The sequence below is a fragment of the Monodelphis domestica genome, chromosome 1 (genome assembly GCF_027887165.1).
Source record: "Monodelphis domestica isolate mMonDom1 chromosome 1, mMonDom1.pri, whole genome shotgun sequence".
Taxonomy (NCBI): domain Eukaryota; kingdom Metazoa; phylum Chordata; class Mammalia; order Didelphimorphia; family Didelphidae; genus Monodelphis; species Monodelphis domestica.
The window spans coordinates 525445390-525467101 of record NC_077227.1 but is presented as its reverse complement, the minus strand read 5'-3'; the positions used below and the strand labels follow the sequence as shown (position 1 = coordinate 525467101).

At 35.7% G+C, this 21712-nt stretch overlaps 2 protein-coding genes across 11 annotated transcripts in view; one reads left to right on the top strand and one right to left on the bottom strand.

Annotated features, from left to right (window-relative positions):
• Nucleotides 1-4723, top strand: part of FAM98A (family with sequence similarity 98 member A) — a 41870-nt gene extending 37147 nt beyond the window's left edge. For all 3 annotated transcript variants that reach the window (XM_016428199.2, XM_007476069.3, XM_056813268.1), the window contains exons 7-8: nt 470-637; nt 2819-4723. In XM_016428199.2, the coding sequence (XP_016283685.1) occupies nt 470-637; nt 2819-3562 (912 nt within the window). In that variant the 3' untranslated portion in view covers nt 3563-4723. The remainder of the gene's footprint in view (nt 1-469; nt 638-2818) is intronic.
• Nucleotides 4724-17738: 13015 nt separating this feature from the next.
• Nucleotides 17739-21712, bottom strand: part of RASGRP3 (RAS guanyl releasing protein 3) — a 155254-nt gene continuing 151280 nt past the window's right edge. For all 8 annotated transcript variants that reach the window (XM_007476066.3, XM_056813263.1, XM_056813266.1 and 5 more), the window contains one exon: nt 17739-19083. In XM_007476066.3, coding sequence (XP_007476128.1) covers nt 19075-19083 — 9 coding nt within the window. In that variant the 3' untranslated portion in view covers nt 17739-19074. The remainder of the gene's footprint in view (nt 19084-21712) is intronic.

Below are 21712 nucleotides of genomic sequence, written 5' to 3'. Positions count from 1 at the left end.
AGAATATCAATTATTGTTAGTCTCCACTAAATCCATATCTCCAACTTAGAGCTTTTCTTCTTACCCATCTTAGGAAATGGGAATTTCATGTTTGGTGTTCTGACACTCAGCCTGATTTTTTAGTTTACATTTGTTCTCCTGATTCAGACTCCTACCTTCTCATTCCCAGTCAGGGATTATCTGTCTCTTGCCTAGTGTAACTTTGGGAAAGTCATTTAACCTTTATGCATTCTGCTTTTTCTCATTTATAAAATGAGGCATTTAGATTTGATTGATGACTTCTAAGAATCAATCTAATTCAGGCCTTTAAGTTCTATGCTATACCTTTAGTAACCTACCAATCTTGCCCTTAAGAAGTTGCTTCATAGTTTAATATACTTGTGCTTTTTGGAGATGTGTAATTTTTTAATCATATGGTTCTTCAGTATGTTTGTTATTTTGAAAGCAAGGTTTTCTTTTCATTCAACAGAGTCAAACAGAAAAATTAGCAAAGGTCTACCAACCAAAACGCACCCTCTTATCTGCTAAAAGTACTATTTCTGTTGCTCATCTTTTGGCTGCTCGACAGGATCTTTCAAAGATTTTAAGGACAAGCAGTGGCTCTATTAGAGAAAAAACTGCCTGTGCCATCAATAAGGTAAGGTGTTTGTGTTTGTAATACATTTGACTTTTGCTTCAAAATAAATTGTGAAAATAAAGCACTTTTCCTTCCCATTAGTGAATCTCTTAACTTAAAATATGTTGTACAAATTGTATACAATTGTATAATTGACAATTTATAAAATGTAGAAATAGCTTTTTGTATTTTGAAAATATTAGACAATTTTATTCCCTTTTCTGCCCTTTCTTTTGTAAGAATTACAACATGCTGTCAAAGGATTTGATTGATCAAATTCTACTCATAAATAAGGTCTTACTTATGAATCATTTAACATTAACTTCCTTTCCAAATAATCTTAAACTTTATATTTGTGAGCTCATCTATGTGGGCACCAGTGGTTCAGATCACATATTCCTCATATTCTCATCCTTTGTGATTCTTGTCATTGTCCTCCTGAAATCCTTAAGGAAGAATTTATTAATGCAATGGAGGCTTTCCTCTGTTATTTTAATATGATATGGATATTGCAGCATTTGGGTTATTCATCTATTATGATGAATACTCATATTGTATATGAGTATTCATATACTGTATATGATTGGCCTACTTCTTTTCCAGTTATACATTTTGAGTGATATCTTCTTTTGCCACAGCTTATAAATAATTAATCATTAGCAATATATTGCATGTGGTAGGGAATAGTAGATTAGAAAGAACAATGGATTTGAAATAAGATAAAGATGAGTTGTAATCATAGGTCTGCCACTTAATAACCTGTATGAAGCTCAGGCAAATCAATTTTACCTCTTAGGCCTTAGTTTCCTTACTTATAAAATGTGACAAGAAGTATACTAGGTGCCCTCTAAGGTATCTTCTAGCTCTAAATGTGTTGCTTTTTTGTGTAGTTTTTTCCTACCATACATCTTTCCACCTTTCCCTGAGTCGCTTATAATTTTGATGCTCTAGAAATTATGGTGGTCCATGATTTTTAGCCACATAAAATCACTGGGAGAACACTGATTTTTAAAAGATGGCCTTTTGTTTCAAGGAATATCTTGAATTGTTAAAAGTGCTATACAGATTTATAGTTGCAATCTATCCCCACTCTTCCTTCTATTTAATTCTAAAACTCATTCATTTTCCATGTATAATATTTGTTTAAGATATATGCACTGATATACTAACTCAATCAATAGTCTGTCCAATTGCATCTTAAGACTGAGTGAATTAAATTTTGGAGTTTACAAAGAGATCTTTTCAAAATAACTCTGTGAGATAGTTAATAACCCTTGTTATTTACATATTATAAATGGAGATACTGAGGCACAAAAGAAGTTAGTGACTTGTCCAGGATCATATAACTGTCAGAAACAGAAATCCTTCTGATTCTAGGATCAGTGCTCTTCAGCTATATTCCTCCATCTCCAATAAATATTCTTCATCAATTTAGTTTCTCATATAAGAATTGTTGAGCCAAACAATCATTTTGCATAATGAAAAAGTTTACAAAGAATCTCATCAGAAAAACAATTACTAACATTTATGTTCTAGAATTGACTTACAGTCTCCTCCAAGAAAACCAAAGGGAATTTTTATTCATCAGAAGTACCTCAAAAAGAGGTTGTGGGCCACCATTATTCATCCTATAATAACCCAACAAACTAGTTACCCATTGTGGTAATTTAACCAAATTGTTCCCCCTATTGCACCCCCCCTTACTCTCCATGAATTCTAATACTGTTAATTGAGAACTTAATTATTCATTGGGTTCATGAAATTTGAGGGTCATCATAGTGTAGAAAACACAGCACTTGGTTTGGTGTTAGGAAAACCTGAATTTATACCTTGCATTAATTATTTATTAACTACTTGTCTTTGGGCAAGTCACCTAACCTTTCTCAACTTAAGTTTCCTTATCTATAAAATTGTTATGATAATTACAGCACCTACTCCATAGGGTTATTGCAGAAATCAAAGAAAATATAAAAATAATGTACAAATGTGTATGTTTTATATATATAGTACTTTATGTGTATATGTAATATTTTGCCAGCCTTAAAGCACTATATGTGTAATTTGTCATTGTGATCAATTTCAATATCAGAAATTTAGGATATAGTGAAGATAACCACAAAAGTATAACTTAATTGCCTTTCTTAGTAGCCATCTTTTGTTTGTGAAATTAAATGGTTTATAATAGTTTTTGGGTTTTTTTAGGTGTTGATGGGCAGGGTACCTGACAGAGGTGGTAGACCCAATGAAATTGAACCTCCACCTCCAGAGATGCCACCATGGCAGAAAAGACAGGATGGACCTCAGCACCAAACAGGAGGAAGGGGAGGAGGAAGAGGCAGTTATGAACAATCATATGGAGGGCGAGGAGGTCATGAACATTCATATGGAGGACGAGGAGGTCATGAACAGTCATATGGAGGACGAGGAGGTCATGAACAGTCATATGGAGGACGAGGAGGTCATGAACAAGGAGGAGGAAGAGGTGGACGTGGTAGTTATGACCATGGAGGTCGAGGGGGTGGAAGAGGAAATAAACATCAAGGAGGATGGACAGATGGAGGGAGTGGAGGAGGAGGTGGCTATCAAGATGGCGGTTATCGAGATTCAGGTTTCCAAACAGGTGGCTACCATGGTGGCAGTGGTGGCTACCAAGGAGGTGGTTATGGTGGCTTCCAATCATCTTCATATACAGGAAGTGGATACCAGGGTGGTGGCTACCAACAGGACAATAGATACCAAGATGGTGGTGGGCACCATGGTGAACGAGGTGGTCGAGGAGGGAGGGGTGGTCGAGGAGGCAGAGGGCGTGGAGGTCAAGGTGGAGGTTGGGGAGCAAGAGGGGGCCAGAATTATAATCAGGGGGGTCAATTTGAGCAACATTTCCAACATGGAGGTTATCAATATAATCATTCTGGATTTGGACAAGGAAGACAGTATTCTAGTTGAGGCTACTAAAGATTACATTTCAGCAGAGCTCAAGTAATAGAAACTTCATTTTAGAGGCCTGGTAAATATCTAGTTGAACTAATATGAGACCATATAAGGCCAGAAAAATCCTGCTTTAAACAAGAAATTATAAGTTGAAATTCAATTCTGTTTTTTTTTTTTTTTTATGGGTTTAGTTAATGGTCTTTATTTGAGATATACATACTTCCCACCAAATTTACCCAAAAAAAAAAAAACAAACATACAAATAGCCACTTATGTTTAATGATTAGACTAATACCACAGTTAGAACATGCATAACATTTTGAAGTAATTACTTGGAAGGTACCAGCAATGTCTTCAATATACAATTCTGAAAATAAGCATTCTCCTAGATTCTTTATAGATTTTCACTAGGGAACCCTCTTTCTTTATATTAATAATTTCTTTTTTATATATTTTGCTTATATATTCTGGTACATATTTTCCAAGTACAGTTCTGCTCTTAATAATTGGCCTTTTCTATTCAGAGTGAGATTATACATATTTGCTTCACTATCAAAGTGATAGGTGTGTTTCTATTATATGAGCTCTTCTGCATATAGCACATTCAGTAGCCTTATCTTCTGTTCATTAAAAACTATAATTTGCTCAACTCTAAAGACCTTGAATATGGCCAAAATCTGCAAAGAGCATTAAATCAAGCTAAGTTGTGAACTTCTAGTATGTAGGCATATAGTTAAGTATAGCAACGCAAACTGACCTGCATCCATCCAAAACAATTTTTTCCTACAACCTTATTTTTACTTGAAGTTAAGTAGAAGGATCAGCAAACTGAAATTTGTCTTATGCACGAGTTAATACCACTAGCTCAGCAAATACAAGATAGTTTGTTTTGGGCAGGTGCCTTTTTGTTTTGTTTTTGGGTTTTTTTTTTTAAATTAATTGTAGAAATGCACTACCAAGTAGGAAGATGGATGTTGCCTAGTGGAGGAGGCCCTTTAATATTGCTGCAGAAAACAAAAGCCTGGCTGAGTTGATGTTTTACATTATTCTTTACTGAAATCCACATGATGCTTCTTGCTGGGTTTTTGTGTACATAAACATTGTCAAGCTGTGAAAGAAAATGGCTGAAGGTGTGCTTTGTATGAAAGGTGAGCAATAAAGTATCCGTGAGTTCTGTTTTGTTGGAGTTTTATTTCAATGATTAGTTATATTTAATGGATTATTTTGAAACAGTTACTAGAAAAATTAGAGATCCTGGGACCTTGTATACAAGAATATGTTAATTATCTCTCCCTGTTTCATTTACTTATAGTAGCTGAAATGTATAATATCTCTCAGGTTTACAAAGCAGTTTACATAGATTATTGGAGTCTAACAACAACCCTGGGAAGGAGCTCCTATAGATGTTCTTTTTCCCATTTTACAGATGAGAAAACCAAGGTTCAGAAAAATTAAGTAGTTTGGGGCAGCTTGGTGGTTCAGTAGATAGAGCCAGGCCTGGAGAGAGGAGGTCCTGGGTTCAAATCTCACCTCAGATACTTCCTGGCTGTGTGACCCTAGGCATGTCACTTAATCCCCATTGTCTAATCCGTATCACTCTTCTGCCTTAGAACCATTACATAGTATTGATTCAAAGACAGAAGGTAAGGGTTTTTTAAAAAAATAATACCAATACAAATTCTAACCCTTTTTTTATGTTTAATACCCAGTATTCATAAGATGTAAGCAAAAGCATGCATCGCTTAGTGTCCAACCTTTTGGTAATGACCTTCCCATTGTAGCTAGGTTGGTCAATGTACAATTGACATATAATTCATTTTCAAGTTTCTATCTAATACCTTTTCTGCTTAATAGGATTTTCTGAAGTAGATTAATCCAGTGACTACTTTGTGGCCACTGGGGGTAGCTATTGGTACATATGTCAAGCAAATGCTAATTAAGCATTTTTGTGTTTTCTAAGACATGACATTTTTCCTAAATGGTCACAAATGGAAAAACGTAAATATATGATTTATGAAAAGATGGCATGTACTTAATCCCTATATTGAACTTACTAAATTTTGATCTCCTAATAGTTTTTTTAATAGTTATTTAATAGTTATTCCCTTAAATACCTAAATTTGTATTTACAGTTGAAAGTTTTTATAGTATTTTTCTGTATTTCAGGTATACTTATGTTGATGCAATACTCGACTGAGTTTACAGTTTCCTTGAAACTCTGATTCTACCCACTAAATACAGTTTTCTTGCAATTAATTTTTAAAAGATGATTTATCATCTTCATACCTAGTTTTATGGATATATAAGAACATGATATGGTATATATACATGTTACAAACATGGACAACATTTAAGAAGAAAGATGATCAGTTTTTCTTTGATGCATTGAAAAATTCATGTTCTCACCAAAAAAAAAAAATGAAATATTTCTGTTATTTGCTTTTTTCTTTTTTTTAATAGAACTCCAGTTCTCTAAAAACTAGTAAATCAACTGCAGCATACTGTGTCTTATTTTCTTATAAAATAAATTTCTTTAATATTGTAAAGTATACATATTAGTATTAGGACATAGTCTTTGAAGTCCTTTTTACCATGTATTGAATAAAATTTTCAGAAAAAATACTCATGAGGAAATAAGAAGTACGTATTTCCCAGGAGGAAGCCTTTGAAATGTGAAGCCTTAAGTGTTTTTCTCTCTTGAGCAAACAGGAGACCAGGACAATCAGAACCTTTTGTTTAATTCTTTTTTTCAACTAACACCAATGACTAAAACAGGATGCTAAGATTTTATACAAAAATTATTTAAGAGCATAAATCCGCTTCCTTTTTCATTTCTGTATAGGTGGCCTGAAATGTTGACAGCACTTTAACACAACGCTGGGCACATAGTACTAAACATTCATTGAAAACTTGTTGAGTGATCATTGTAAGCTAATTCTAAGCAGAGATAATGAAGTTGAGGCAATATCTGTGTTGTTTCAATTCCATGTGGTTTCAGTTCTGTCATGTTTCATCTAATCTACATGAAGAAAAATTGCTTAGACATAAGAACTACAGGAATGGATGTGTTTACATATCAAGGTAGAGTAGTTCATTTTTTAAAGGTATCCTTTACTAGATATGGATCTAAATAATTAGAGCATCTGAGCATATCTGAGAAATGTGGATGGTCAAAATGATTTATTATATATCCTCTATTGAAACATTTTAATAACATAACAAAGTCCATATCTTGGAAATAAAGAAAAAAAGCACTTTTTATTTTTTTACTCTTAAGGACAGTTTTTTAAATTAGATACTCTGCTAAAGTATGTAAAGTTGCATGTGTGTGTGGGGGGGAACCCTGTAGGCAAGCAAAATACCAAAACATGGATGCTTCTCATTAATTTTGGCTACTGTCTGTCTTCAGAAAGAAGTATGGGGGGGGGGGGGGAGAATATAGAAAATAATAAGATAATACACTGAATTCCATTAAAGCTTTGTGATGAGAAGCAATTATTGTCCTTTGGGAATTTACTATCTATTGAACCTGAGTTGGAAGATTATCTTGTCTAATCCATATACAAAACTAGAGTTTTTCAAGAAAGTAATAATTAAGTATCTTAAAGTACTCTTAAATGTATGAAATAGTGTACCAATTGAGAATGTTTTATTTTCAACTATATTATATTCAGATTCTAAAACTAGTTTTTTGTTGTCTTTTTCACTTTGATTTTAGCATTATTGCTTCTTAATTAGATGATTCATTTTGGGTTTTGGCTGACTACAAATAAAACAAGATGTATCTTGCAATACAAGCAAAATAAACAATAAAGTGAAAGACTTTTGAAATATTTTGTCATGCACTAGAAATCTCTTTCATCTAGCATTTATTTGGAAGGCAGAGCTGTATACTGCATTTGAAAGATTTGTTTTCAAGTGTCACAAAAAAAAAAGTGTCTTCAAATGATTCACAGAGAGAATTCAGATTTGTCTAGACACATTCTACAAGATGGTGGCAAAGATTTTGCCTGGCAAGGCTTCTCTCCTTTGGATTCTTGGGTCATCCACTCAGAGGGAAGAAACTGGCATAAATTTAGAAATTCATTTTCAAGAATAGTTAAAATTGTTCAACTCTAATGTCTAGAATACATTACCTCCTCAGTTTCATCTCTTCAACTTCTTTTCCTTAAAGAAGGAGCTATTGTACCACCTCCTGTGGGAGAAACATTTCCTGAATGCCTTAGTTGTTTTACCTTGCATGTTGAATTGGATTAGATGTTATAGAGTAGGAAAAAAATCATCAAAATTGCTAAGCCAAAATCTCTGAAGGTGATATAAAACAGTAGTGGCTAAAAATAAAATCTCATAACTCTAAAGAAAGTTTATGTATGAACTTTACCTTTTCTGAAAAAAGAAAATAATGAATAAGGTTACCCTTAATTTCTTTACCAGCTATAAGATTCTATGGTTCTATTGGCCCTCCACCCCTAAAATTAAAAAAAAAAAGACAAAAACCTAAAAAATGACTATAGCTTCTAAATTTCAATAAATTTTACTTCTCTAAGAGTTCGGGATAGAGTCATACTTTCAGTAACCATTCAGTGAATATCAGTAATTGCTAAAAAACATGATAGGAGATTAAAATTTTAGTAACTTCAGGAGCCCAAATTCTCCACAAACATTGCCGTCAAGTTCTAAACATACCACAGGAGTAGTAGTGATAAAACCAAGGAGAATCTAGTATAAGCTCCTTCATCTAAATCAAGACTGAACAGAAAAAAACCTTTAGGAATCCTATGAAAGTACTGGGCAGAGATAATGCAGAGTAGATGACAGACAAAAATACAAAGTAGGGACTTCCGTTCAAGATGGCTGCTTAGAGAGAGCTAAAGTTCAGATCTCCGGAAACCCCTTCCTTACCAATCTCAAACTGTATGCTCCTAGGACACCGAAATTCAAAACAAACAACAGGATAGATCCCAGGAACCCTCCTCCTGGACCTGGATCAAAAGGTACGGCCCCCCAAAAGCCAGAACCCGAGATCACTCGGATCTAAGGGGTAGGCAGAAGGAAGGTCCCAGGACCCTTCACCCCCCCCCCCCAACCCAGAGCACTGAGTCCGAGGCAGCAGCGCGAACCTAAGAGCCAGCAAAAGGACCCCAGGGCCGGCTATTCTGAAGGCCGCACCCTGAAAACAACCTGAGCCAGTCGCTGGGGCACCCAGACAGCAGGGAAACAGAGATAGAGGGGAGCCTGTAGCCCCCTGGCTGGATCCTTCCGAGTCTCAGGGAAGGTCCCTGCTTTAAGACACACTCAATCCAACCCAGTGGATGTTAATCCTATCAGAAGCCCTCCCTCCTCAGAGTGCAGGGTCTTCTAAAACAACAGTAAGCCTCAGGGCCTGCTATTCAGAAGGCCACATCCTGAAACCAACCTGAGCCAGTCATGGGGGGACCCAGACAGCAGGGAAATAGAGATAGAGGGGAGCCTGTAGCCCCCTGGCTGGATCCTTTCCTCCTAGTCTCAGGGAAGGTCCCTGCTTTAAGACACACTCAATCCAACCCAGCTGAAGTTAATCCTATCTGGAGCACTCAGAGCTCCGGGAAGCCTTGGCCCCTCCCCACTCAGAGTGCAGGCCTCTCTGGCCCACAAAGGCTCTGAGATACCTCGCGGACAGTGCCAAGCCAGGTTCAGAGCGTGGAAGTAAGGCAACGAAGAAGCATCAGGAGGGAACTGAGAGCAGTAACACCCACGAACGGACAATTTGCCTGGGGCTAAAGCCTCTGAACATCAGACAGAGATAAGAAAAGCTAGACTTCACCACTAAGATAGAGATGACAAACGGCACAGAAAAGCCTCAACACTCCAAGAAAAACAAGAAGAAGGGGGAGACTTTGGACACATTTTATGGAGCAAAAATACAAAATACAGAGGAGATAGAAGAGGAAACACAAGCAAATGCTCCGAAACCTTCCAAAGGAAAAGGAAACTCTCCACAAACCCATGAAGAATTTGAATCGGAAATGATCAAAAAGATGGAAGCCTTCTGGGAGGAAAAGTGGGAAATAATGCAAAAGAAATTCACGCATCTACAAAACCAGTTTGACCAAACTGAAAAGGAAAACCAGGCTTTAAAGGTCACAATCAGCCAACTGGAAGACAACAAGCATGTAAAAGAGCAAGAATTAATAAAGCAAAGCCAAAAGACCAAGAAATTAGAAGAGAACATAAAATATCTCACCGACAAGGTCATAGACTTGGAAAAATAGAGGGAGAAGAGACAATTTAAGAATAATTGGACTACCAGAAAATCCAGAAATAAACAGCAAACTTGACATCGTAATACAAGAGATAATCAAAGAAAATTTCCCAGAGATTCTAGAACAAGGGGGCAATACAGCCACTGAAAGAACTCACAGAACACCCTCTACACTAAATCCCCAAAAGACAACTCCCAGGAATGTAATTGCCAAATTCCAAAGCTTTCAACCAAAAGAAAAAAATCTTATAAGAAGCCAGAAAAAGACAATTTAGATATAAAGGAATACCAATCAGGGTCACACAGGGTCACACAAGACCTTGCAAGTTCCACTCTGAATGACCGTAAGGCATGGAACATGATTTTCAGAAAGGCAAGAGAGCTGGGCCTTCAACCAAGAATCAGCTATCCATCAAAACTGACTATATACTTCCAAGGGAAAGTATGGGCTTTCAACAAAATAGAAGATTTCCAAGTTTTTGCAAAGAAAAGACCAGAGCTCTGTGGAAAGTTCGATATCGAAAAACAAAGAGCATGGAATACCTGAAAAGGTAAATATGAAGGAAAGGGAAAAGGAGAAAAATGTTATCTTTTTCTTTTATTCAAACTCTCTTCTATAAGGACTATATTTATATCAATTTATGTATATTAATATGTGGGGAAAATGTAATGTGTAAATAGGGGGAAAAGAAAGACCAAATAGAATAATCTTTCTCACGCAAAGATTCACACAGGAAGGGGAAGGAAAGAAAACTCCTATAAGAAGGAGAGGAAGAGAGTTTTTACTTAAACCTTACTCTCAGGGAAATCAACTCTGAGAGGGAAGAACATCCAGATCCATTGGGATCTTGAATTCTATCTTACCCAACAAGGGTAGGGAGAAGGGAAAACCAAGAAGGAGAGGGGAGGAGGGAAAACAAAAGGGGAGGGAAGGAGAGGGGGGAGGGGGAGGGAAGAAAAAGGGAGTGGCTAGAAAGGAAACATATCAAGGGAGGGGACAAGGGGGACTGATTTAAAATAAATCACTGGATTAAAAAGTTAAAGCTGAAAAAGAAAGAATGGGATGAACTCACCCATAAAACGTAGACGAATAGCAGAATGGATTAGAATCCAAAACCATACCATATGTTGTCTTCAAGAAACACACATGAGACAGGTAGACATCCACAAGGTCAGAATTAAAGGATGGAGTAAGACCTTCTGGGCCTCAACTGACAGAAAGAAAGCAGGAGTGGCAATCATGATATCTGATAAAGCCAAAGCAAAAATAGACCTGATTAAAAGAGATAGGGAAGGTAATTATATTTTGTTAAAAGGGACTTTAGATAATGAGGAAATATCACTAATCAACATATATGCACCAAATAATATAGCACCCAAATTTCTAATGGAGAAACTAGGAGAATTGAAGAAAGAAATAGACAGTAAAGCCATATTAGTGGGAGACTTGAACCAACCATTATCAAATTTAGATAAATCAGATAAAAAAATAAATAAGAAAGAGGTAAAAGAAGTGAATGAAATCTTAGAAAAATTAGAATTAATAGGCATATGGAGAAAAATAAATAGGGACAAAAAGGAATATGCTTTCTTCTCAGCACCACATGGCACATTCACAAAGATTGACCATACATTAGGTCACAGAAACATGGCATACAAATGCAGAAAAGCAGAAATAATAAATGCAGCCTTTTCAGATCACAAGGAAATAAAAATAACGATCAGTAATGGTACATGGAAAACCAAATAAAAAACTAGTTAGAAATTAAACAATATGATACTCCAAAATCATTTAGTTAGAAAAGAAATCATAGAAACAATAATTTCATCGAGGAAAATGACAATGGTGAGACATCCTTTCAAACCTTTTGGGATGCAGCCAAAGCAGTAATCAGAGGTAAATTCATATCCCTGAGTGCATATATTAACAAACTAGGGAGAGCAGAAATCAATCAATTGGAAATGCAAATAAAGAAACTCAAAAGCGATCAAATTAAAAACCCCCAGCAGAAAACTAAACTAGAAATCCTAAAAAATAAGGGAGAAATTAATAAAATTGAAAGTGATAGAACTATTGATTTAATAAATAAGACAAGAAGCTGGTACTTTGAAAAAACAAACAAAATAGACAAAGTACTGATCAATCTAATTTAAAAAAGGAAAGAAGAAAAACAAATTAACAGCATCAAAGATGAAAAGGGGGACATCACCTCCGATGAAGAGGAAATTAAGGCAATCATTAAAAATTACTTTGCCCAATTATATGGCAATAAATACACCAATTTAGATGATATGGATGAATATATACAAAAATACAAACTGCCTAGACTAACAGAAGAAGAAATAGAATTCTTAAATAATTCCATATCAGAAAATGAAATCCAAAAGCCATCAAAGAACTCCCTAAGAAAAAATCCCCAGGGCCCGAAGGATTCACAAGTGAATTCTATCAAACATTCAGAGAACAGTTAATCCCAATACTATACAAACTATTTGACATAAGCAAAGAGGGAGTTCTACCAAACTCCTTTTATGACACAAACATGGTACTGATTCCAAAACCAGGCAGGTCAAAAACAGAGAAAGAAAATTATAGACCAATCTCCCTAATGAATATAGATGCAAAAATCTTAAATAGTATACTAGCAAAAAGACTCCAGCAAGTGATCAGAAGGGTCATCCACCATGATCAAGTAGGATTTATACTAGGGATGCAGGGCTGGTTCAATATTAGGAAAACCATCCACATAATTGACCACATCAACAAGCAAACCAACAAGAACCACATGATTATCTCAATAGACACAGAAAAAGCCTTTGATAAAATACATCGATTCCTATTAAAAAAAACACTAGAAAGCATAGGAATAGAAGAGTAGTTCCTAAAAATAATTAACAGTATATATCTAAAACCATCAGCTAATATCATCTGCAATGGGGATAAACTAGATGCATTCCCAATAAGATCAGGAGTGAAACAAGGATGCCCATTATTACCTCTACTATTTGACATTGTATTAGAAACACTAGCAGTGTTTCTATCCATAAGCAGAGGACAAACTGTGGGAGTAAAAACACCGAGGAAAAGCAACTGCTTGACTACAGCGGTTGAGGGGACATGACAGAGGAGAGACTCTAAACGAACACTCTAATGCAAATACTAACAACATGGCAATGGGTTTGAATCAAGAACACAAGTGATACCCAGTGGAATCACGCGTCGGCTATGGGGGTTGGGGGGAGGAAAAGAAAATGATCTTTGTCTTTATTGAATAATGCTTGGAAATGATCAAATAAAATATTATTTTAAAAAAAAATACAAAGTAGCCTAGTTCCATAGCAGGAGATGGGACTGAACCATGACAGGAAGACCCAGGTGCCCCATTTGAGGCAAGAGAGGGTCCGACCAGCAGCCCTCGGAGATATCCGTGGTCTCTTATGGCAGATGATAAGGCAAGATGAGTGGTCCTTAGCAATCTAGAGATACAGCAAGAGATAGGCTTAGACCTGTGTTGGTGAATCTGGCATGTGTGCCAGAGGGGGCTGCTTGCTTCCCCTCTTCATGTCCCCTAAAGACATTTCTCAACTCCCTGCCCAGCAGCCCAGTGGGAGAGCTTCCTCCCTCCCCTGTCTGGGATAAGCCATGGAGGCTGCCGACATGTGGTGTGAGGTTGCAGTTTGGGTTCTTGGTCTTTAAAGGGTCCCCATCACTGGTCTAGATCAATGTTAAGGTAGCCTGTGCTGATCCCAGCATGCTAAGAGACTTCAGGCTGAAACCATAATAAGTGACAAAGCTAGACAGTTTCTACAGAAGATGGAGCTTATGTGTGGCCACCAAACTCAGGATTAAATAGGACTATCCAGGGCATCTAGCTGTAATGGGAGCAGAGTTTGACTCCAACACACATCCTCAATCCAGAAACTGAGGCTAGGGATATGAATAAAAAGAAAATGCTAAGCCAACAAATAGCTTGAGGAAAGCTTTAAAGGAAAACCAAGAAGGAGGTGACTATATCAAATCTCAGAGCCTCTAAGAATTAAAGGATGTCCTGGCAAAAAAAGGACTATTAGAGTGCCTGGAAAATATGAAATGATACAAAATGGAATAGCAAGGAAGGAAAATAGCAAAAACTAACACTTTGGAAGGGACAATGGTAACTCTTTGTCAAGAATTAAACTCCCTAAAAATTAGAATAGGTTAAGTAAAAAATCAGGTCTCCATTAAAAAACAAAAACAAGATATTAAAATGCCAAAAGATTTTTAACATAAATTCTATATTAATAAATACAACTGATCTAGAGAACATGCTGATAGATAATCAAAGAATCATAAGAGTACCTAAAAATGAACGAGAAAAAAAATCTGTTTTTAAGAAATCACAAAAATTGTCCTTATCTCTTAGAATTACTTTGATAACTAAATGAAAACAGAAAGAATCCAGTGGTCAACTCCATATGGAAACCCACAGGATAAAAACTCCTAAGACTATCAACCAAAATCCAAAGTTTCAAGTTTAAAAGAAATAATATCACAAATAGCAAAAAAGAAAATGCAAGTACCACGGAGACACAGGCAGTATTGCACAAGACTTGTTTAGCTATTATATGTCCCCTTTTGCCCCGTGGAATACACGCTTCCAGAAGACAGGCCTACATTGAAATGGAAGTCCTTGAGCTCTAACTTAACTAGATATGAGTATTAGACATAAGAGAATACTATTTAAAATGATTTTTAAGATATTAAATGAGATAGAGATATATAAGAAATATTATTTGTTTAAGATGCTTTTATCATTCCTATACTTAATTTTCCTGATTGTATGTGTATACAATATATATACATATATTTCTTTTTATAAAATGGAAAATTATCAAAGTATGTCAGAATAGCAGAAAGCAGAACAACAATCTTCCCACCCCAAACTCCAGATATCTAGAAAACACCCAGACCAAATCCTCATGTCCTAAATAAAAACGAATTACTAACCTGTTATTACCTTTAGACCTCACTATATCACTATTACACCTATGGCAAAAAAATAAATAAATAAAAGAAAAGAAAGAGAAAGAGAAAAAAAACCCTTATATACAAAACCAGCCATTTTTGTTTTGGCAAAGAACTGGAAAGTAAGGAGTGTCCATCCATATGACCTGATTAATCATTAAGAAAACAATTGTACAGTGACTGAATGAATGAAAAAAGCTTTTGTAAATGCTATACTTCAAATAAGAAAGCCACAAAGGAAGACCATACATAGGGAAGTTAGAATTGGAAAGTGATAAATCAATGGATTCAAAAATGCAAGTGGCCTAGTGGTATAGTACTTAGGCCAAAGAAAGATAAGGTGAAAGCACACTTATCAAAGTGACTGATTCTGAATTTTGGTGATGTGAAGTACAATATGGTATGGTTTAGCAATGACTACAGCATTGTAAAGAAAAATAAGTTGGAAAGATAAAAACATTAAACAAAGCCATGAAGAAACAACTCCAGATCAGTAGTGAAGCATGCTATCTTACCTCCTAAAAGAGGTAATGGATTAAGGGCAGAATGTCACATACATTTTTAGACATGGTCAACCTCTTGTTTTGTTTGAAATCTTATTTTGTTATATGGGTAGATTTTTTTAAAGTAGGGGGTAATATGGGAGATGGGCTACTAATGGTGATGCCAAAATGGCATTAGAGGTTCTTTGTAATGCACAGAGAAGGGAGGAAAGTATTTAGGGAGACAAACAGAATTGCTTTGAAACAATTCAATTTATTATATACTTCAAAAATGAAACCGAATGTATAGTACTAGTTTAGTATACAATCCTCTGGATGATGCATAAATCATGATTTTATTAAATCTTTAAGTTCTTTCTATGCAGAACACACTTAAGCATATTTTCAAATGATGAGGTGTAACTGGAAATTTGAGAAAATGCCAGCAACAGTAGTCAGATTCATTTGATGTTCAGAGATTGGAAAGAGAATGGCAAATGGCTACAAGTAAGTTGAGGAAACAGAAAATCTTTATGAAAAGAGAAAATTGCAACACAGAACTATGTCCTATGAATACAAATCAATAGACCAAATTCACATTGCTAGAGTATAGCTTTGATTTGAGAGAAAGAGAGAAATAAAGAGGAGAGAGATCACTTGATCCTCATGCAAAAAAAAAGATATGGCAATTGTTAAGTTTTGTGATAATTTTATGCTATCCCAATAAATATGCATGTTTTGATCAAAACAACAGATTATATAACTTTCCTTCAGCAGGAAAATAAAAATGTTCTATTTAAGTGGCTTTGTTTTTTATTATTCCTAATTATTGACTTTTTAAAGTTTTCTATGTTATTTTTAACAGGGATATGCTTCTCACATGCCTATTACTTATCATTAAAATGAATTTCATTTAAGTTCATAAAATAAAAAATGGAAGTCTGCATGTATGAAAGTCACTCAGACTGCTACTTTCCTAGTGTTTGCAAATTTGGATAGAATATTCATTTGTAGTTTTATTGAAAGAAATCTAAATTATTTTCTTCAAAGTATTTTCTATCTTGAAATATTTTTATCCAAATAATTCTATTATAGACACTTAAATAACTTTAAATAATTGAAGCTATTAAATTCATAATATAATTGGCAAGAAAACAAAAACATTGCTTTTGTTAAAGTGGAGGACAGAAATGGAAACTTTTTACAGTGTTGGCCTTAAACATTAATCTAACTTGGTGTATGCATATGAGAGCAAGTTTGGCATTATAAGTAGATGGCAAAACAACTTCTGAGTCAATTAGGAAAACTTGGCTTCAAATCTTGCTTCTAAAACAATACTATGTGACTCTGGGTAAGGCACTTCTCATTGCTATCAGGGAACTGTACATTTCATAAATTGTGCCAATTTGTATAGTTTGAGGAAGTTTCCTCTTTACGAGTTGCATATACCGATGAAATCACAGGTATAATCTCTCATATATATATATATGTATATATATAAATACATGCAACCACTTCAAAGTATTCATTATCTGAATTAATCAAGGACCTTGCTATAGTGTTGTTCCTTTTTTTAAAATGTATTGAAATTGTCCTCAACACTTGATTTGCTCAGGGAACTGAGATCTGGCAATAGCATAACCCAAACTAGAGAGAAGTACTCAACTGAATTAATATGGCACCCTTCACTGAATATCCTTTATTTCTAGAGAAAACCTCTTTAGGTAATTGCTAAATGTTCCATAAATGTCTCTTTTTCATTCGGTTATGAACTTTAATTTGGAGGAGATTACCCAAGTCAGATCACAGTCTGAACAATAAGTACTTTTCATTTGATTCATCCTTATGGATAATTAGACTAAGTTTTTTGAGTGATTATAGTTTCCATTTAATAGTCTTTGTAATGTCCTGAAAGTTGATATAATCAGCACAATGTTGTCTGAAAACAGGAGCATCTGAAGGATCTAAACACCTATATGGAATCATTCTTCTAGTTGGCTATCTTCCAGATGGATGTCTTCCATGATAGTGGCAAACATCTTTAATCAACACATTTCTTCCAATATAAATAATGAGGGTCATCAAACATCATTATCTCTGGAGTTATGTTTTTGCCAAGATGGTGTCATCACAAGTTTGAATCTCAATTTACTTACCGCTTGTGTTCAACCGTGGGCAAATCATTCAGTATCTCTAAGGTCTCTTTGAGATTTACGCTCCTGTGATTAATATTTCTCACTGTCTTCTTGGTAAAGAGCACATTCTCTAGGAGTACCTTCAGAACTGTTTATGTGACTTCTCTTCTGGGCACTTTTCCCCAAATCCAGTCACAAAACAGCAAAATTAACCTTTAATTCTTTTGGTCCATCAACAATTACAGTAATAGAGATACAATGCTTCAGGTGTCTCATTTCCCATAATACTCAAAGATTCATGATGGTGATGACTAATGAGGATCATCTCTCTCCAAAAACTACTTTTTATTTATTGGTGTTACATAATCAGTTACAAAGAAAGAACACTGAGAATTGTCTTTGAGTGTCCAAGAGTTCTCTTTTTTTAGCAACAAGATTCCCGGAGGAAGAAAAAAGTTCATTTCATTGTTGTTGTTTTGTCTGTAGCTAAGATTTTTTCCCCTCAAATTTCCTCATCTAAGACTGCAACATTTCAGGACTTAACCAAAAAAAAAAAAGACTTTTAAACCCAGTCTAATTGAATAGAGTTGATTTTTTTTTTCTAGAACAACTGTGCTATTTTATAAGGTACTGAGTATGTTTAGAGACTTCCACAAAGGTTTCAAATGGCTACAACTTAGGTGATGTACATATAAAAAAAGAACAAAGTAAATGTGTTCATCCCTTTGACAATGAGCACATAGAGGAAATGCTGTATTCTAGGTCTTATTGAATCTATTCTGGAATTTTCCAAAGAGGAACCAAAAAATTCTGGTGCCTTCCAAAATGAATATTAAGAGGGCATGTGGAGAAGGACTCAACCTAAAGCCATAACACAAGTGGAGTGGCAGAAATTTATGTTCAGAGCCAAAGTTTAGTGTGCTGAGAGAATTTATATTCTTTCATCAGGTGGCAATTATTGAGTTCAACACTTACAGTGCAAACCAAATTGGTTTGGTCATGGATTGACTCTCAAACCCAGGCAGATCTATTCCTGTGAACTCTTGCTTGATGCTTGCCTGTCTTTCTCCCTCTCTTGGCAGTTTCCTTCCATGTAATAATCTCTCACTACAGGAGAGTCTGAAGTTCAGTCTCTTCCTCTCTCCAGGTTCCTCCCTAGCCCACCTGAATTTGATTTGTTGCTTACCCTGGGCACTAGAATTTTTAGTTAGAGCTCTACTTCAACTCAAAAAGATTTGACACTTGTTTGATCTCTACCCTCACAAAATTTATAAAAATGATAAAATAATATTTTCACAGAAAAAAGCAAATATATTTAGAGAATGGGTAGTGCATGCACAAACAGCATTCTTTTCACCCACAGACAAATGGCTTCAAAGAAAGAAAAAACAAGAGTATCAGAGTTGGTATATAGTAGTCTTCACTGTTGTTTCTGAAATGCTCAACAGATCAGTTACTGGGGAAAAAATAAATAATACACTGATTTTGTGCTGCACAGACAGGATCCTCCATCACACCATTGGGACAGGATGATCTGATGAATTCACAAGGCAGGAATACTTTTTTGATCATTTTCCCAGAGTTGGAATATGGTCTTCAGGATTCCTCATCTTGCTTCATCCAACAACCAAATTCATTAGACATTCAGTTTCCATATCCAAGGGTCAGCCATCCTGCAAACCAAATGAAATACTGATTATATCAGGGAATTTTGCTTAACATAATAGGTGTATTCTCTGAGAGTTTGTAAAAAATGAATTCTGGAGAAAGTTAGTAAGCTCAGAGGCCTCAGAGTACATGTTAAATTTTTGTCATTGGCTTCCATTATAATTAGGGATTGGGTAAAGAAACTCCATCTAAGTAGGTCAATGCTTTTTCACTTCCTAGACCCTTGAGAGAGTTCAAAATGACTCAGCTAGGATCACACAGCCAGGACGTGGCAGGATTTCAACCCCAGTATTTCTGAATTTGAAGCAAACTATAGCTACTACACCAAACTATTCTATATTATAATTATATAAATTCCCAGGAAACAATTATCGTTTCTTGTCAAATGTGCCTCCCTTCTTTCAATAGAGATAAAGAGCTAAGGAACAGAATGTCACTTGTACCATCAGATTATTAGGAAAGTTGATTTTATTTGACATTTTTTATTTGTTACAAGGGCTAGCTTTTGGGTGAGAGTGGGTATATACATGGGAACAACTAATGGAAAAATAATACACATTTGTTATACTCTACATAACCATAATTATGGATAGACAAATAATTATATGTAATCAAAAACATTTTTAAGAGAAAAACGGACTTTTACACAGTCTCAACCTTCCTACTCCCCCACAACCTGCTGAGAATTTCAGGTGACTGATTGATTGCTCTGCAAATACTTGACAGATAGATGAGAGATTCACAGTCTCCCATGAAACAAGCAACAGTCTGGTAAAGGTAAGATTTCCAGATCTCCAAAATTCAACAAGTGTTTGCAAATCAGATCTCCACTCTAAAACCCATTTTCTCCAATTTAGACACCCAAGGCTTGGTAGAGAGTGTCCTCATTCAGAGCGAATGTTCAGAAGATTTGAACTCCTCATGGAATAGTTGGGCAGTCATTAAATAATGCATTTCTTTTTATTTGAAATATTTTGAGGAGAACAAAAAACAAACCCAAGGTCTCTTCTCAAACTGGGCCAAAGGCTAACTCAATAAATCTCACCCTAGCCTGAAAAATAAAAGGACATCTGTCTGACTGAGAAAAAGGGCAAGACTAATTCTCAGACACTTTAAAATAAACAGAGGCTACAGTTCAACTTAGATCAGGCGGGACAAATAGAAAGAAGGCCAGAAAAGAGGGGTGGAGACAAAGGAAAGAGCAGACAATAGAGCTATGTGTGTAAGTAGACAAAAGAGGCTTCACAACTAAGACTGGCTTGTTTGTTTGTTCCTGTCAGTGAAGATGGATGACATTTGGGGAGGATAAGTATTTTATACATCGATTATTTCACATCATAGGATATTCAAGTATATTCAACAAATACTTATTAAGATCTGAACCACTGTGCCAGGCACTAGGCTAGCTCTGGGGAGACAAGGAAAGACAAAAGACAAAAATGAATTAGTCCCTGCCCTATTTGAAAGTGAAATTATACATTTTAGGTAAGTATGGTACTTCTCCACCCTCCTCCCCCAGCAAAAAGTATCACAGTATTATCAGAAAACTCCTTAATTTTACTGACAGTGAAACTGAAGCCCAGAGAGTTTCAAGAACTTGCCCAAAGTGACAGCAGGTTATAGAGTCAGGCTTTGAATGCAGGTCTAGTACTCCAAGTCAATTCTCTTTCCACTATACCCTACTGGCTCCCAAATTCATAGATATGTTCTCATTAATGGTAAGTCCATGCGTAATAGAGAAATCCTGAGATTACCGTCAAAGATCATTGAATGATGGAAGGCAGTGTCATATAATGGTTAAAGTTATGGACATGGAGTCAAGACCTAGATTCATATCCATCTCTGATACTTGCTAACTAGTTTGGTTAGTGAATTAATTAGTATTTATTACTGCCTACTGTGTGACAAGCACTACAAATAGGGGCCAAAGATACAAGCATCAAGAAAGAAAACAATCCCTATTTACAAATGCTTAAACTTTCTGAATCTCAGATTTCTCATTTAGCCTTATAAAATGGGGCTAATAATAGTCCTAGTAGCTTGTAAGTGACAGGGACTTGGCCAGCCAGTGTCCTGCCAATTACAACAGTCTGGGGTCCACAAGGAGGTGGTGAGAAGAATAAGAAGGACCAGGAAGATGAGATTTGCAGATTAGCAAACAAGGCACTTTAACAGAAGTAGTCAGGATTTTTATAGTGGGGAGAAAATCAGACTCATGTTGCTTCCCAGACTTTCTATACACATGGTAACAGGCAATGTTTACATGGTAACAGGTAACGGTTAACAGAGGACTCTAAGGATCACAATACAGTCGGTCATACATCAGTGACTTAACAGATACATCTCACTGGAGCATCAGGGGGTGTCCATAGGTTACATGATACAATACAAGGATTTGCCCAGTTTGCATGATACATACACAAGAGTTTTCTTGGGTTTTTGGGGGTAATGAACACAAACATAACCGAGAGAAGAGGGAGAGAAAGGAGGGGGAATGTGGTTGGGGACTTTCTTGCTGAGGGTCTTTGGGTCTTTGCTCAGTAGCTACCTCACAGGGCTTGTATGTGAAACTCCAATAAGATAATGTATAAAAAGCAAAAGCACTTCATAAATTTTAAAGCATTCTGGAATATT